The sequence below is a fragment of the Echiichthys vipera genome, assembly GCF_963691815.1.
Source record: "Echiichthys vipera genome assembly, chromosome: 19".
In the NCBI taxonomy this organism is placed as follows: Eukaryota; Metazoa; Chordata; class Actinopteri; order Perciformes; family Trachinidae; genus Echiichthys; species Echiichthys vipera.
The window spans coordinates 14,794,492-14,812,588 of NC_139844.1; the positions used below are offsets into that span (position 1 = coordinate 14,794,492).

General features: G+C 39.7%; 2 protein-coding genes across 2 annotated transcripts; one reads left to right on the forward strand and one right to left on the reverse strand.

Moving 5' to 3' along the window:
• Positions 1–5,373, reverse strand: actc1a (actin alpha cardiac muscle 1a). Its single transcript, XM_083933598.1, has 8 exons — positions 5,317–5,373; positions 3,426–3,579; positions 3,197–3,325; positions 2,888–3,083; positions 2,617–2,778; positions 1,208–1,399; positions 383–564; positions 1–269 (listed from the first exon to the last, which is right to left on the reverse strand). Exons 2-8 carry the CDS (start codon positions 3,552–3,554, stop codon positions 126–128), a joined length of 1,134 nt encoding a protein of 377 aa, XP_083789724.1. The 5' UTR covers positions 3,555–3,579; positions 5,317–5,373; the 3' UTR covers positions 1–125.
• A 5,362-nt stretch (positions 5,374–10,735) lies between these two features.
• On the forward strand, positions 10,736–17,873 carry LOC310962217 (adenylate kinase 7-like; the record flags this gene model as incomplete). Its single annotated transcript, XM_083934604.1, has 17 exons — positions 10,736–10,819; positions 10,922–11,074; positions 12,350–12,464; positions 12,564–12,658; positions 12,984–13,094; positions 13,257–13,340; positions 13,439–13,527; positions 13,621–13,711; positions 13,936–14,013; positions 14,578–14,727; positions 15,198–15,326; positions 15,484–15,589; positions 15,963–16,091; positions 16,348–16,545; positions 17,245–17,462; positions 17,561–17,719; positions 17,822–17,873. The coding sequence occupies 17 exons, from the start codon at positions 10,736–10,738 to the stop codon at positions 17,855–17,857; spliced, it is 2,025 nt and encodes a 674-aa protein (XP_083790730.1). The 3' UTR covers positions 17,858–17,873.
• Between the last annotated feature and the right edge of the window lie 224 nt (positions 17,874–18,097).

The window sequence follows — 18,097 nt, forward strand, 5'->3', positions numbered from 1 at the left end:
CTATTTTTATTACAACAGAACATGTATATACAGCAAAAGGCACAGTAGAAATACAAATATGGATGGAAAGCTGGTGCAGTTGGTGGGGGAGGGGGGTTTCTTCTTTTTCCGTGCTGGTTGGAGATTTAGAAGCACTTCCTGTGGACGATGGAGGGGCCCGCCTCATCGTACTCCTGCTTGCTGATCCACATCTGCTGGAAGGTGGACAGGGAGGCCAGGATGGAGCCGCCAATCCAGACGGAGTATTTCCTCTCAGGGGGAGCGATGATCTGCAGGGGAAGGAGCAGAGGCACAGGTTGGTATGAGGACATTTTATACTGAACTACAGGCACTTCCTGTCAGCTGGTCTGAACCGGTGAGTGCTGGTGGATGAAGGGCTCACCTTAATCTTCATGGTGCTGGGGGCCAGGGCGGTGATCTCCTTCTGCATACGGTCAGCAATACCAGGGTACATGGTGGTTCCACCGGAAAGAACGTTGTTGGCGTAAAGGTCCTTACGAATGTCAATGTCACACTTCATGATGCTGTTGTAGGCGGTCTCATGGATACCAGCAGACTCCATACCTGAGCAGGTAAGGGGAGAGATATGAGTGTTTAAATGGCTGACAGTAAATTCAATTCAATTCAATTCAATTTTATTATAGTGCCAAATCATAACAAAAGTTATCTCAGGACACTTTACAGACAAAGTATAGACCATACTCTATGACTTATTTATGATTTACATAGACCCAACAATTCCCCCGTAGAGTACGGTGGCAACGAAAACCTTCCCTTTAACAGGCAGGAACGTCAGACAGACCCAGCTCTGTGGAGGACGGACATAAATGTGTGCTTTTTATAGAAAAAATAATGAGATTTATCAGATCAGAATCAGAAATACTTCAATTATCCCACGGGGAAATTGTTTTTTTTCCTATAACTTTATTCATATAGTTATATATGAATAAATATATATAAATAAATATACAAAGTAAGTAAATAAATAAAGGCTATATCTAATAACATATATGTCTATGAGTCATTTTTTTATTGATGCTTTATCTTAATTGTTTATGTGAAAATTCAGTTTTGGGTGTTGTAAAAAAATATTATTGCTAATGTCAATGTGAAATTGTACTAATTATTATGCCTATCTGGTGCCATTAACTGAACATACAGTATGAAACATAATCAGATATAAATATGACTTGCTGTCAAGACTCACCGATAAAGGAGGGCTGGAACAGGGTCTCCGGGCAGCGGAAACGCTCGTTGCCGATGGTGATGACCTGACCGTCGGGCAGCTCGTAGCTCTTCTCCAGGGAGGAGGAGGAGGCGGCAGTGGCCATCTCATTCTCGAAGTCCAGAGCTACGTAACACAGCTTCTCCTTGATGTCACGCACGATCTCACGCTCAGCTGGAGGGAGGAATTGAAATGAGTGTGGTCAATCAATCACACGTTATTCATAAATAATCTACAGACAGCTCTCTGAATGAAGAAATAACACAGTCTGTCTCTTAGAAATAAAACGTTTGATTCATGAGCAAAACAATGGGTTAGGCATGGATTAATGCACAGGCTGAGCTACTCTGCAGCACAGGCGCCCCATTTGTGAGGGCCCTGTATTGGCCAGACTACTTTTAAATATTCAACTGTACCCAACTACACATAAGGCCCATAAGGAACTTTTAAAAAATGAAGCAGCTGATTCCAGCTACATTTATAAGGTGAAGTGAGTTTTCAGATGGTACATCACTGATACTGGACAGCATAGCGACAAAAAAGAAATATGAAAATATGATCTACTAAATAAATTCCCTATATTGACAAGAAAACAGGGTGTTTTTTGCTGCTGTTACTATTCATCGCTGTTTACAGTAAAATAGGTCTCTGTGTGTCTACAATTTCACAATTGTAGTAACCAAAATGATAATGGTTATCGTTTTTATCATGGTATTGTTAAGATGTGATGAAAATGTTCAAAAAGTCCTGATTACACCAAGTTTTATACGGTATTAAAAGATCACAAACACGTGCAACTTTTGTTTGCATGCATTTGTTTGTTTGGTTCAACTTTGGTTGATACTGGATGGTATTTATCATGAGTGTGGCAATCAAATTAGTTTTTAATGATAATAGTTACTGTCTGGAATGAAACCGTTTCTTTCCTGGTGTACATGTCAGTGCACCTCTAGTGCGCCTATTTTTCTGGTAAAGCATGATGAGACCCTGCACAAAGAATACCCCGTAAGGACTTAATCTTTACTTTCCTGAAATGTATAGACGGATACAAAAGTAATCCCTCCATTTTCTTGTTTTCTTTTCATTTTGCTGTGTTCAGGATGTTTCTAGAGACCTTTGGACACTGGGTGTGTAGCCCGAACAACTTTTAATGTTGAGTTGACAAACTGCACTGGACAAATCCTACTCAATCTGACTTCTGGACATTTGCTGCCACAGTGTGTTGTGTTGTTTAATTTCAAATCATATAAAATTTTGAAAGGGTGTTACGTCAGACTTAAAAGCCGGATAGTCTCTCTAGTTTCCGAGTGTAAACAAACCTCCAGAAAACCCCTTTGAACATCAAGAATCATCCAATTTTTGCTTCCTGTTAGTTGTTCTGGCATTCTCACCAGTTGTGACGAAGGAGTATCCACGCTCAGTCAAGATCTTCATCAGGTAGTCAGTCAGGTCGCGACCGGCCAGATCCAGACGCATGATGGCGTGGGGCAGAGCGTAACCCTCATAGATGGGCACGTTGTGGGTCACACCATCACCGGAGTCCAGCACAATACCTGTCCAGAAGAATCAGCACTTGGTCAGAAGGCAACTCATAGTGTGGTTTTTTTTATCGACCTGTGATGTCGCACAGTCACAGAGTTAAAGTCCTCGGTCAAGACTCACCGGTGGTACGACCAGAGGCGTACAGGGACAGCACAGCCTGAATGGCCACATACATGGCAGGGACGTTGAAGGTCTCAAACATGATCTGGGTCATCTTCTCCCTGTTGGCCTTGGGGTTGAGGGGGGCCTCAGTCAGAAGGGTGGGGTGCTCCTCTGGGGCCACACGGAGCTCATTGTAGAAGGTGTGATGCCAGATCTGTAAAGAAACAGGAGCAGGACGGAACATGTCAGAGACTCAGGTGCGTACAGTCGGTAAAAAATGACTCATTTAGGCTCCAATCATGAATAAAAACGAAAAACACCCTTCACCTTCTCCATGTCGTCCCAGTTTGTGATGATGCCGTGCTCGATGGGGTACTTCAGAGTCAGGATACCCCTCTTGCTCTGGGCCTCGTCTCCCACATAACTGTCCTTCTGACCCATACCAACCATCACACCCTGAGAACGGAGCAAACTCATGTTAGGAACAACACAGACAACACAGACCGCCTGTGATGAGTCTTTCAGGTTTCTTTCATGGCTCTTTCAGTGTTCCTACCTGATGACGGGGGCGTCCAACGATAGATGGGAAGACGGCACGGGGGGCGTCATCACCGGCGAACCCAGCCTTGACCAGGCCAGAGCCATTGTCGCACACGAGGGCGGTGGTCTCGTCGTCGTCACACATGTTTGGTCTTTTCTGGGCTGGCCTTCTGTACGAGACAGAGGATGGAAAAACAGCCGGAACATGAATTTGTGATATCCAGAGGAAAGTTTAATGTCTAGATCGGGAGCTGTTTACATCAAAACGCTGAAAATTTTTGGATTATCTGCAGGAATAATTCCTCTATCATCTTTAAATGTGCAGTATTTCTATTTAAAGTTGAAAACAAAACTAAACATCTATGAGAACAATGTAGCACTATGTTTAGTATGAAGACACCTCTGAGTGCTCTAATCTCCTCTCAGCTGCCTGCAAAGCCTAAACGGGACATGGCTCAGCCCCCTCGCACACACAAGCGCGCGCACACACACACACACACACACACACACACACTCGCAGGTCTATTTTCAGCCTCGGGACCCTCGTCACCCTCCTCTGCCCCCACAACCAGTCCTCTGTATCTCATCTTTAAGCCGGAGCCAGTTAACAGCTGAGGCGGCGTGTCTTTGGACAAGTGGCAGGACGCAACCTGTGTCTCTCCTCAGCTGTCGCCACATATAGTGGTCTCCTCTGTTTGGAGTCCAGACCATGTGCTCTGGTCCTCACAGGGCCTCTGGACACAGCCTGCATCCCAAGTGCATCCTGCATCCCTCCCTCTTCATACAGTCCTGTCTTCCCCACTCAAATAAACAAGTTCAATTTAAATGGCCGCTGATGCATTCTATGTTTTCATGCAAATCAGCCTCAGAGCTGCGAATGAGATCAATAAAACAACACAATTGCACTTTGGCAAAACTCCAAATTAGCTAAAAATTGAAGTTACTGTGTGAAATAGCTTGTAATCAAACATGTTTCATCTTCTGTCCTCTCTTTAATTCCTCATCTGACGTTGTTTTACAAGACTGACTCGGATACATGGGACCAATATACTTTAACTTTCTATAAACCTTTGCAAAGCAATGCCATTCAACACAGATACAAGTTAAGTTTTTCTTCTGACCAAAGTTAAAGTACAAGAAAAACAACCAACAAAATATGACCTTGTATAAAGACCTTTGTAAACACAGCCTTGTTAATCCAGGGTAAAAAATATATATTATAGACAAGTTTAAAATAAACCACTATTAAGATATGTGCAAAACTATTGAACAAGCCTGTGGTTTCCTTAGTGTACCACTCAGCATTTAATTAGCTACTCTCATTAAGTTTTAACAAAGTTTTTCATTTTCATTTAACATGGAAAGCCCCAATGAGATTAAGAACAAGAAAGCAGACAGACTTGGATTATTGTAGGTTTCAGGGGGGCTAAACTTGTTTTCTAACGCACTGAATCGTTTGGTTCTCTTTGGTATTTAAACTGTCTAGCCTAATATTATCTATTGAATCTAAAAATGTTTCACTATTGATGGCTAACCTCATAGGTTTTCTCAGGTTGTATCTAAGTTGAGTTTGCACTCCATGCCTGCCTCTCCACAGCAGCATCCCATCCCTGCATCCTAAACCCCAGAGTGTTTCCAAGTCTGCACAGTGCATGTCTCTATTCCATACAGTATTTTTTGCTTTCTAAACCACCAATTTTCCTTTTTGCCTCTTTTTCTTTCAACTTCTCTCTTATGCTCAGCTCTCATCCTCCCTTCCAACAACGTATTAGCTTTAATCACAGAAACTATAATAAAGAAAAATAAATCCATCGTGGTGGCAGCAAAATGTCCTACAGCAGCAAGTCTCCCCCCAAAAAGCAGAAAAGCAACAGCTGAAATTTACTAAGACTGCAAAAGGGACTCACCAAGTTGTATCCACAAGACTGGAGTTTCTACTGGGACAAAGGGCCATGGGTGCGAGGGGGTCCTTAAATATGTCCCATCGTCTGAGGCTGGGGGGGGGGGGGGGGGGGGGCGGTGGGCGGGCTCAGGAGTTCACACAAGCCCAAATTAAGTGCTGCTTAGCAAAATGGTTCAATAGTGGATCCTGTGTCAGGGACGCCATCAAACTGGAGGGATGTTGCCTTGGAGATGAAAGGCAAAGGATTCATGAAGACTTTAAGCCTGTATGGAAAATTTGATTTTTCCATCTTAATATGCACATTTGAGACAAATGTAAATGGTTTGTACATTAGTATGCCGTATCTTAATTGTGTTATAGGTGTATGTTATTTGTATTTATTCTTAATTAATAAGTTTATCCTTTAAATTCAATATGACAGAGGGACTGGGACACTCAAACTCTTCAACTGCAATATTATCACACTGATAAGTTCAGCTTATTGCCTCACAACAGCATCTTTCTCCCACTCATGCTTTGCTTAGCTTCCCTTAAGGTCCCCAAGGATGTGTTAATATGACTAAGCTGGAGCAGAGTACTGGGGATGTGGGTGCGATGGTCAAGGAGCCATCTAGGGGGGGGCCTGCCTGCCACAGTTTGCCATGCCAGTATAGTGGCATGTGTGAGGAAGGAGCAAAAACATGCCAGACAGCTGAGAGGCAATAGTGTAAGAAGAGGGGGGAGGTGGGGGTGGGTCCCAGACCTCCAGCAGACGACAGATCCCTGGGACGGCCTGTGCAGGGAGCGACGAGCTGCATCTCTGAGCTCTGATTGGCTCCAGTGTCTCCTTTTAGGGAAATGGAGTGTAACAGGTGCCAGCGGCCGCATGTCGCCTCACACCGCGGCCGGAGCTCAGGCTCCTTATTCGTCACCTCGCACTGCCCCCACAGTGACTACATCCCCACGCTGGAGCCCCTATCAGGCCAGTGTGAGTGCAATAGGAATGTAAATACCCCCCAACACCATCAACACTTGGAGATCTACCATTTCTAGCCGTAGAGGGAGATGCTACTAACCTACTTGTCTATTTCTATTCCAAGCTTTTGAATAAGAGAGACAGGAGTTACCTTCACATCATGTTTCTCTGCTGATGCATATTCATAACGTTTCGGGTGAATTTTCTGGTGAGTCACCAGAAACCAAAGGGTTTTTCATCTTGTAAACAGGGTTCATCCATCCATCTTCAACCGCTTGTCCCTATCCCTATTTATTAAGAGCAAAATCAAAGACAGACAATATACAACTATATGAAACATAAGTCAATAGAGCATAAAACAAAGTATTATTTACATATGGGACATGATGCCTATATGTTCTGTGGTGATGACATTACCCAGAAATCAGTACAATTAGCCCAAGAAAAGAGAAAAAAAGTGTGATTTGGGATTACAACTAAAGAAATAAAGACATGTTAGGATCCTTCTGCTGAAGCTGGACACATAATATGTCAACATATCAATCAGTGGTGGAAGGAGCATTCAGATAATTTACTTGAGTAAAAGTAGCAGTCTCACACTATAAAACACATTCAAACATGTAATTAAATGTCCCATATTGTAGAGACATTTCCTTTTCTTTTTTAATTATAAAGCAGGTGGAGGTGCTGTGTAAATATGCTCAATAAAACGCTCGCTCAGCCCACAGAGAAATGCACACAGCCTGTATTCAGAAACTTTAAAGCAATCTGTAGGTAGACAGCGATGTTACAGTCATTCCCCACCTGAAGTGCCTGTGCAAAGACGTCGAGAGCGCGGATGTGGAAGACCCAGTAACACTGACCAATCAGAGCAGGTTGGGCTTTTTGCAGAGCATTTCATGAATACAGGTATATTCACACAGTCAGTTTGAGAACAATAATGTGTTTTTTTTTTATATTCAAGCATATAAAAGAGTTTAATTACAAAGGTATCATATGGGAAGATCAGCTTAAAGTATTAAGAGAAAAAGCACTTGGTCGCTGTCTGTAATATAAATATATGAGCGGATCATTATTCATTATTAATGCATGTCACACCTTAAATAGTCTGGATGTTGGAACTGCTTCCTATGCTGTTCTATCTTGTACAATATTCAGTCACTTCAGCTGTTAAATAAATGTAGTGGAGAGCAATGAACAATATCTCCCTTTGAGATGTTGTGTAGTGGAACTATGAAGGAAATACGTCAAAAAAAGTACCTCAAAATTGTACTTAAGGACAGTGCTTGAGTAGTTTTACTTAATTAGTTCCCACCTCTGACAACAATCAAGTTTATACAGGCCACAAATAATAAATATGTATCACACTCACAACATAATTTTCAAAATCCTCTGGTGAATAAAAAAAAAAGAAAACAAAGAAATAACAACAATCATAGAATGGTTCTGAATGAGTAGATAACATTCACACCAACCACACAAATGTAAAATTGAACTAATTATGTGTTTTTTTTCTGGCACAGACCCTCTTGTTCAGTAAAGGAACAAGTCTCGCACTTGAGCATCGTTGAGCAAAAGGGAGTGAGAGTAAGTTTTTGGATCAAACCGGAGCTGTGTTTTGTCAACAGCTCCCCTCAAGTCAAGGAAGCACTTTTTGGCAGGGTCCTTTTTTTTCACCAGGTCTTTATCAGGATAAAGCAGAGTGGTCTTAAATGGGTCATGGTTTTGAGGAACATTCGTCCTTATAAGGACATGTAGGAAGCACACGGTTTGTCTGTCTTGACAGCTGCCCCCCCCTGCACTCCCCTCCCTCCACCTCCTCCACTCACACATGCACACACTTCAGCAGCTGTTAGCAACAACTGTTTTTTAACAGTCGAGCCCCACTTCAACAGTTTGTTTACCATTTGAATTTCAATGTTACAAGACAGATTTTCTTTTTGCTTAAAGACTTTTAAATCTAACTTTCTACAAATGTGGGTAAAATTATACAGGTGTTTTAGTATTTGAATAGTAATATTGACTGAAATCAAGCTGATTATGTTCAGTTAAGTAACTGCACTTTCGCCATTCGCTACTATTTCCAGACTATTGTAATTACTTTAAAAACTACTGATGACACCATTAGTCTGATTCATGTTTTGCACACTTCCACAACACCAGAGGATAACGCTGCAGAGGAGTTCATTTCAGTAACTGGCACTGACAATGAACATGCAGTGTTGTCTTTGGCACCAACAGCTGTCATCCTAATGTGCCACATGCCTGTAAACAGCTGACGGCCCGGCAGTGTTTGACAGTCTGCATGCTGGTTGACGTGTTAATCAAACAGAGCATCAGCAGCTATTCTGTAATTGTAAATCGTTATACAGAAAGGAGATATGAGAAATGTGACAGAAGAAATATTCTGTTTACACGACTATTACGTCAAATGTTTGCATCACCTGACATCATTCCTCCTAGAACATGAAAGAAAAGGGCTTTTTGAAACCAATAATGATGTTTATTTTTTGACATTTCTTTTCTAAAATTGGCTGATACATTCATTTTTCTAAAGCCTGTAATAACTCAGGGGCAGCGGAAACAACTTTTGAACACATCACTGATAAACCATCAGCTTTAAGTTGATATGGTGAGTTCACATCCAGCAGTTATGGAGCAACATTATTATCATTTGAAGTTGTGATCTTGACCAATATTCACTCTCTTTTAGCACTGTTTTTGGACTCTTCCTTCTCCTGAGAGAAAATCTGTTTTGTTTGCTGCTAAATGCTCCACTATGTTCACCAGTTAGTCTCTATCTGTGTCTGGGTGGGACAGCTAAACACAGAGCTAAAACATACTATAAAGCTCCGTAAAGCCGACAGGAGCTGCAGATTCAGGTGATAATTATCTGTAGGTTGATCACTATGAGTGGCCCCTCAAATTCCTGAACATCCTTTGTTTGGAATACATGATAATCCAGGAATTACAGTACTTTGTTTAAAAAGTCTGACTGGTTAATTTAAATTTAGAGGTTTACTATACATGGCAATAAACAGCCAATCATGCATGAAGCAGTGCCCTTCAGTATCGCTGTGCTTTGAATATATGACAGGGTGTGTTTTACTGAGTGCTGAGACCTGTGCAGAGCAGACCCCATCAAGCACTGCCACCAGTTTCTCAGATAATGTCAGCTCTATAAATATGTGGAGTGCTTTGAAAGTTTCCATGTCAGAGCTCCATTGTTCTGCACCATGACGGGATATACAGGTGTGTGTGTGTGTGTGTGTGTGTGTGTGTGTGTGTGTGTGTGTGTGTGTGTGTGTGTGTGTGTGTGTCACCACTGTGGAATGTAAGTTAGTGCAGTTTTGAGGTACTTTACTTGAATATATCCATGTTAAGTAACTTTATACTACTACTTTTAAATTATTGATAAAAAATATAATCAACAAATTAATGATGATGTATTATTGTAGGTTAAGATACCCAGCAATATATAGCATATAAGTATTTAAATGAGCTCCACTTTTACTAACTGCAATGTGAAAGTGACAAGTGATATACATTATCATCTTATCATTATTATCCAATAATACGCCTAATATATAGTTTATATTGAGGCCAGTACTTTTGTATGCAATATTTTACACTGTAATAGGCCTACTGCTACCAAAGTAAAACACCTATATCGCTCCTCCAACACTGTGTGACACCATATTAAAAAATAGTACAGTAGGACAATAACACACACTATATGATGGCTATAGCTTCTCTAATATTTTATCAATTGACAAATGGTGAGACAGTTAGATACACCAACCTTATCAATGCAACTAAAATGTTCCACATGTACGACAATTAGAGTTGACTATGATTCATCTTAAATCTGCAACAGTATCTAAGGTGGATAAATGTGAAATAGGTACAGAAAATAATATCATCATAATAATGATTATGATAATAATAATAATATCATAATCAGAATTTGGCTGCTTAATTTGACCAATTGAGCTACTTTTAAGCCAACAAAATAATATATGAATAAATAAATAATATATAAATGATTAAATAAAGGCATTTCACCTTTATTGCATCCCCTAAACTGTATCATGGCAGTGTTGTGAACATATATATGTGAACATATTAAATTATTTTCCTTTATTTAATATTTATAAAAGGATACAAAAGATCGTAAAGAATACAGAAGTAACAATAAACTGTATATATAAGAACATGATGTGAACGTCTATGAGTGAACGTAAGCAACGCGTAACGTGTCACCCCTACGTATCCTCAGCGTGGCATTTTATTGGCTGACACGTAGCAACCGGAGGGAGCCCATAGCAACGGACCCAGAACGCAACAGTTAACTTTCCTAGTTAGCCAAACAAGTGAGCGCTTTAAAACGCTTATTTTAATAATACAATTAATCGTTACACCAAAACGCTCAAGACATTTGTAACGGCGAATCCACACCTTTTTAAAAATGGGTGATAAAAAGCAACTAACTCGTCCCAAACGTGTTTTTATCAATGACGTCGACAGATATTCCTCCAAACACGTCGCTAAGGTAACGTTATCTTGCTTAAGTAGTTAATGTCATGTGTGTATTAACGTAAAATAATGTGTCATTTACTTGTTTTTGTTTTTGTTTTACTGACTTACTTTACAGTTTCTGTCGACACATTGCGTGTTCGGAGACAACACCGAGGAAGCCGAGGCAGGAGAGGGCTCCCTTCCAGGTGGACCTGCTCTCCAGATAGTGGGAACTGTGTCTTCTTCCGCCAAAGATGAACAAGAAAAGTTTCTATTTGAATGGTATAAGGTGAGTCAGACATCAAATAACAAGTAACGTTGTCAGTCTTTAGGTGTATAATGTTTCCAGGCTTGATTGTCAAATACTGCACATACAGAGGATGGAAAGTAAAACAGAAGCCGGTGTTGAACCCCTGCCGTGAAATGCACCCCCTCGCATTATAGGTGATATTCTGGATCAGAAGGCTGTTGTTTCCATCTATAGGAGTAGCTTATATACAGGTAACCAAATTAAAAGCACACACTTTTGAACCTATGAATTGCAAGAAAAGCTGGGATTATATTTAGGAAACGCAGAGTCAAATACATTCAACTTGCTCAAAAGATCCATTTCATTCATTTTGTAACTATTGATGCAGTATATTTCCACAGAACATACAAAAGGGTGTTGTTTTGTGTTCGCTATTACCCAAGTTTGTGATTTAAACTCTTTAAAGTAGTTTAAAGACTGTAAGTAACCAATGTTCTGACCGTTGTGGGTTACCCGTGTATAAACTCCTCCTATAGGTGGAAACAACAGCCTTCTGATCCAGAATATCACCTATAATGGGAGGGGGTGCATTTCACGGCATCTATACTCTACAACCGTAGTTACTATTACAATTTATGCCAGTGTATACTTCTACTACTGTATACTTCTAATGCAAAAGTTTTTTATCATTGATTTGACAGTTACTCTGCACATTAAGTTAATTTCATACAAAGCATATGATCAGCTTTTAATTCAATTCAATTTTATTTATAGTGTTAAATCAAAACAAAAGTTATCTCAAGATCACACTTTGACTTATTTATGATTTTACAGAGACGGAGCAATTCATCCACAAGCAGCAGTTAAGTCTCTCTATCTATCACAATAATAATAAAAATAATAATAATTAGAATAATAATATCTATAGTATCTAACCAGCAATCTTGCACACACAGTTGCAAAAAAAAAACCTTTGTTTACAATAAAATTGCTATGGATAAAACTATCGTATAGTTTGGATCAGCTCCATATATTGACCAAACCCACAATGCTGCTTTAGAACGCATCAGCAATAATAATCCAATGATAATATAAGATTTAGTTAAGGAGTCTTTCTGCATAATGAGTCATTTTATAAATATGTTAAAGCACATTTAGCTGATAATACTTATATATTACTATATTGTGACATTGCTACCTTTTCACGAAAACACTGCATACAGAGTCTATAGAAGCTTTATATTAATTCCGTCTATTTCTAGATAGTGCAAATTACAGATAATGTGTAATTGGGTAAATAATGTCTTCTGGTAGTCACCAACTCGAGACGAGCTACTTGAGCGCCTGTTGGAGTGTGACGTAGTGGTGTACAACCTCTCAGAAAGTGATACACAACAGCAGGTTGAAGAAGCAACATGGGCAATCACAGGTAAGGAAGCAGGTAGGCTTATGTTTCAGTGGACTGGCTTAAGTGTACTGTTTTCTTTAGTGCTTTCCCCCCCCAACTGTTTCCCTCTGTTACCAACAGCCCTTCATGATGAGATGGAGAACTTCAAGTCTCACAAAATGTTCATCTTAGTCTCAAGTGTGATGACCTGGGCCATGACCAAACCACAGAATCCGGTGAGTTTAGTTCAGTTTAGTTTATTTAAAGATCCCTATTAGAAGCACACACAAGCGCTTCTAGTCTTCCTTGGGTTGTGAACATAGAAATACAATACAGATATACAGACCACTAAATATAATGACAGTTGGCAAGCTAAACAGATACACAAATGAGAGAAGTTAAGGATAAAAAGGTAACAGACATAGCAGTACAATTAACAACACAGAGAGAAAGACACTCAGCAGATACACAGTGATATAAAGGAAGCAGACTGTTTGTTATACTGAGCCTGCAGGCACGCATGTGCTGTGAATACAACTTGATTATAAATTTTCTCTTCAGGAGGAAACAGATGCTCTTCTCACAGAGGAAGAGTTCAGAAGAAGAAGGCCCCATCCCAGTTTCAGAAACCACAACAATCTGGAGAAACTTGTGCTCAAACTGGGTAAAGGTGTAAGTACATAATGGGAAGAAATGTTCAACTTACTCCAAAAATATCCCAACAGAATAGGAGCATTTTACACCATCTATTTTTTTGATGTGTGTGGTATAACTAGCTATAAAAAGACAGACAAGAAACATACTTTTAAATGTTCGTATTTTCCAATCTTACAGAAAAAGTCCAAGCTGACTGGCTATGTTGTATCTTGTGGTCTTCAATACGGAAAAGGAGAAAACCTCTTTCACTACTTTTTCAAGGTAGATATTAATGTGATCAGTATACTGTATGGTTGTGTGTGAACTGCATCTAATTTAAAATTTCATTGTCTGTTAAATGTTTTTGTATTTTCAAACAGGTGTCTTGGTTGATGCAGTTTCCAGAAGTTCCTCTCTTTGGGCAGGGCACGAATCACATCCCCATGATTCACGTATACGACCTTGGAGGGTGATTTTAATTCACTGTAGTCTTGTTTATATACGCTGTCTTTTGTTTTGGAGATAATTACTGCATTACGGCTGACCTGTGTTTCTTCTTCAGAGTGATCCAAAACATAATTGAACTCAAGCCTAAGTCAAAGTACATTCTTGCTGTGGATGACTCTAAGAACACTTCAGAAGATATTGTAAAGGTAACCTTCTTAAACATATCAATGCCGCAGTACATCAAAGAAAATGAATCTTACATTTGTTGTAAAACACTACTGTGGGTCAGTGTATTGACCCAAGACGGATTTGGATCCAGCTGGTGATTTTTGTTATATGTCTTCTCTCCCTGAACTACCGTGAGCTGCAAAGAGGAAATGACAGAAAAAACGGTGAAAAGGATTAAAATATTTTTTTCTTAACCCTTCAGATGATAAGCGATACACTTGGCCCAGGAAAAATTAACAAAGTACCAGAGCAGGAAGCGATCACCATGAACGCTTTTCAGGTACAGTATTTAATGGGTTTTTTTTGTATTTTCTTTTTTTTCTTATTTTAAATGAATTAGTACCTAGATTATTGCTTAATGTGCATATTCAAGTCTCTCTATGACTATGATTAAGTTTCTCAGAGTGGGAGTTCAACCTAGAAACACTCAAAAGTGGCATATTATTAGGCAATTAAATATAGAGCTGCTTGCATGGAAAATTAATGAAAGGCTGCTTTTGAAGACTTTAAAGTTTGAATACCCAACCAAGCTTTAGTACAATATACTAATTATATATTATTATAAGTTGGAAAAATGTATTATGCTTTGTATTTGAGTGAGAGTTGGTCACATTTACAAATATACATTTTACAAATGGGTAAAGAAACAACACACACATGAATTAATATATCAGCTGTTTCTAGCTGTAGTGGCTCTAGATACAGGATCAGACAAAACCACCTGATGTGTGTTGTTATGAAAGCACTGTCGGCCTTTTATGGCACGATTGCATATTCTACCAGTTAATATCGAATCAAAATTATCCTGTGATGGTAACTGTTTTTTTCCCCCCTCTCATTTCAGCCAGAGGAATTGGTGTACCTAAACATCAACCTCCGCCTGGATGCATTTATCATAAAAGACTCCTTCAGTCTCAGCTGGACGTCTAAAGCCGGGATGGTTGAGAACATGGCGAGCATTGTGGAAGAATACAAAGACACCAGGCAGCTACTTGTGAGTGTTATATGATAACAGGAAAGGCGTAAATATATTTGGATTATTTACGCTACTGTGGTCTACAGAATTCGCCGACTCAATATGTCAGTAAATGATGTGGAAACAGTTACGACTATGGAACGCAACGGTTGTCTGACACCTCTGGAGTTAAGTGAAGCGTCAATAGTCACAGCAGCTCTTCTGATAGGCAGCAGATAATTTAATGAATAAAGAGTAGAGTTTAGGAGATCATTGATTTGGTGATTTGAAGGTCAAAAGATGTCACAACCGGCCTGGTTTTCTGACTCAGACTAGCATTACATGTTATTTTAATGATTGCTTTTAGTTTTCCTTTTTAGTTTTTAGTTTTAGAAAGTAATCCGAAACAATGCAAACACCTTAATGGGGCATTTTGAGCCATAGAAGCTATTTTGGTACCAGATAAAAGCCGCTATGATTTCCCTCTTCCCCCCTATTTCTTTCCTTAGCCAATCAGAGTGTGCCTGGTTGGACCTCCAGCTGTCGGTAAAACCACCATTGCAGAGAAGCTCTGCAGCCATTACCAAATACACCACATCAAGATCAAAGAGGTCATTGAGGAAAAGATCACACAACTGGTCAGTGTAATAAAAAGACGGCATTTGCCTACTAGACAGATTTAATCCATTTTCTCTCGCTGCTGTCATGTAACTAAAGGAAATATACTGCCCTCTTCTGGAAGGTCGTCTTTGCAATTTATTGTTAATTTTTCATGTTTCTTTCCATATGCTGCAGAAGAAGTTAGTTAATGAAGCTGACCCTGAAAGTGCCAGTGAAGAGGTAGCGACTGCTGCACAGAAGCAACTAGAACGTTTGAACAAAAGCATGGAAATGAATGCAGGTCAGTTATGGAACCTTGGAGCATTTTCTATGATTTATTGACATTAAAAGTTTTGGTTTAGATGTTTGGCTGCAGCTACTTAATTGGATTAAAAGTGAGAAAGATACCCATTATTACTCCATAAACCTATCTAGAAAAAGTGGCATTTAATGCATCCTGAAAGTTCTTAGCTTATGTTTTACCTTAGCCAAAGTTATTTTGGTGCAGGAATGTAATTTTCATGTCATTGTCTACAACACAGCCTGGGCCAGGCGGTTATTCTCTTTTTTAAATTGACATTTTCTTTGCATTTTGTATATCAGCAGTTGGACAGGTGATGGTTTGAGTCTTTTAGTTCCTCACTTATGTTTAAACATCTCTGTTGGTCCATTAGGTCGCCTGGCTGACCATCTAGTTTTTGAAATTTTACAAGAAAAGCTGAATTCGAAGCCATGCAGGAACCAAGGATTTGTTCTTGATGGCTTCCCCAAGACCTATGTGCAAGCAAAGCTGATTTTCTTTGGTAGGTTCATCCATTCATGCAATTACTCACTCAAAAACGATATAATATCGATTACACTGGTGTTTTTTCTTATCAGATGCGGACACCACGGAGAACCAGGATTTATACAACAAGAATATCACTCCAGGTTGTTGATGTACTTCTCGCATTAATTTACCACATATAGAATTGATAAATATAAAATAACCCAGATCTAAACTCTTCATACCTTTAATAATACAAAACATTCCTATTCTACTTGTTTTATGTTTTGCAGAGCATGTTTTTGCCCTCAATGCTACTGATGATTTCCTGACAAACAGAGCTCGGGGACTTCCACAGAGCGTGGCAGAGAAAATGCGATACACCCAGGAGGAATTTTCCCCTCGCCTGACAAGATACAGAGAGCGCAGTACAGCTGAGGAAACCCTGCTGGACTACTTTGATGAGCTTGAGATTCACCCAGAACACATTGGTATTTTCCTCAAAGACACACAGTTTATATCAGGCAACAAGTTTGGTTATAAGAAGCAGGTTTGCGTCACCCTGACTCTGTCTGTGTTATGTTTATATGCTGCGATTATTCCTGTAAACCCCTATGATTCATATTTCAAAGAGAGAACTTGTTATTAAAACACATTCAGTTTGAAGGAAAAGTTCAACATTTTGGGAAATTTGTTTAATCGCTTTCATGGCCAAGAGTTAGATTCAATTACATTTGTTTGTTTAGTCAGTTGAAAAAAGCAAAACCGTGACATTTTTTTTTTCTTGGCCTGGACCTATAACTACCTGGTTTCCTTGCTGGTTGCCTGGCAACTGCTCATTTTATCATTTTAAGGTTTGTTTAATCTGTTAAAATGTTTTTAACAGATTAAACAAACAAGATAGATGGTGTTACTTAATGAGCTTGAGAGGTGCTAGTAGACAGATCTTATCTTAAAGCTAGGCTAGCCGTTTCTCCTTTTTTCCAGTCTTTATGCTAAGCTAAGCTAACCAGCTGCTGGCTCCACTGTACAGACGTCAAGCTTCTCTTCTAACTCTTGAATGAAGCAGTCTTCCAGCATTTTGCATATTAAGAAAGACAGCAAGTTTTCTTGTTTGTGCTTTAAATCAATCTCAGAGAGGCTTCTCCGTGACTGTTTCTTTACAGTAAGAGTGTCTTGTTCCTCTCCAGAGGTCACTACAGGTGATCCAGAGTACACAGAGGTTATGAAGAAGATCACAGAGATCGTGGGGGTTCCCAAGAACTATGGCCTGAGTCCAGAAGAGCAGGAGGAGGAGGACAGAAAGAAAGAAGAAGAGAGGGATCACAAAGTGGCTGCAGAGGCCGCTGAGAAGAAACGCAGGAATGAAGCTGCACTGGCTGAGATGGCTGCTCAGTACGAGGAGTGGGTGCGTGTTGTTATACATTCACAGATGCCACATCGGGTTAATGTGCTTCAATAGTGACTTGTAAATACTAACAGTCACATTATTTTGTTATTGATTAGCAGAAGAATTTGTCCGAGGTGAAGCGACAGGAACACGAGCTGCTGGAAGCTCACTCTCTTCCTCTGAGGAATTATCTGATGAAGTATGTCATGCCCTCGCTCACTGAGGCCATGTTAGAGTCATCCAAGATCAAACCAGAGGACCCCGTCGACTTTTTGGTAGTGACGCAGTACACCTTTTTTATGATGAACATGAGTGCCTTTTGTCAAATATGAGTGTATGGATGAGAACAGTTAATATGTTCTGTTTTGTTCCTGCAGGCTGAACATCTACTACACAATATCCAACGAGAATAACAAGGAAGTGATCCAGTTCATAATACACAGCATTTGAAACTGTGTTCCAAAGATGATTGTACCGTTAACATTGTAATGGTAAGATAAAAAGAGTTGCATCAGTGTTACAGCCTCATCATGAATGTGATTAGAAAGTTGTTTAAAAGTTTGTTTTTGATTTTCATTTAATTGATTAAACCACTGACATGTCCACAGTTAATTGTGCCTTTTAATGTCATATATAGGTTTACCAGAAGCCGA

Bases quoted from the DNA above. Each gene is read 5' to 3' on its own strand.
- actc1a (XM_083933598.1), bottom strand. From the start codon at position 3,554: ATGTGTGACGACGACGAGACCACCGCCCTCGTGTGCGACAATGGCTCT. The intron at 3,084-3,196 runs GTGAAGGGTGTT...GTTTCTTTACAG, and splicing joins ACTGGGACGACATGGAGAAG to ATCTGGCATCACACCTTCTA. The intron at 270-382 runs GTGAGCCCTTCA...CTTCCCCTGCAG, and splicing joins CCAGCACCATGAAGATTAAG to ATCATCGCTCCCCCTGAGAG.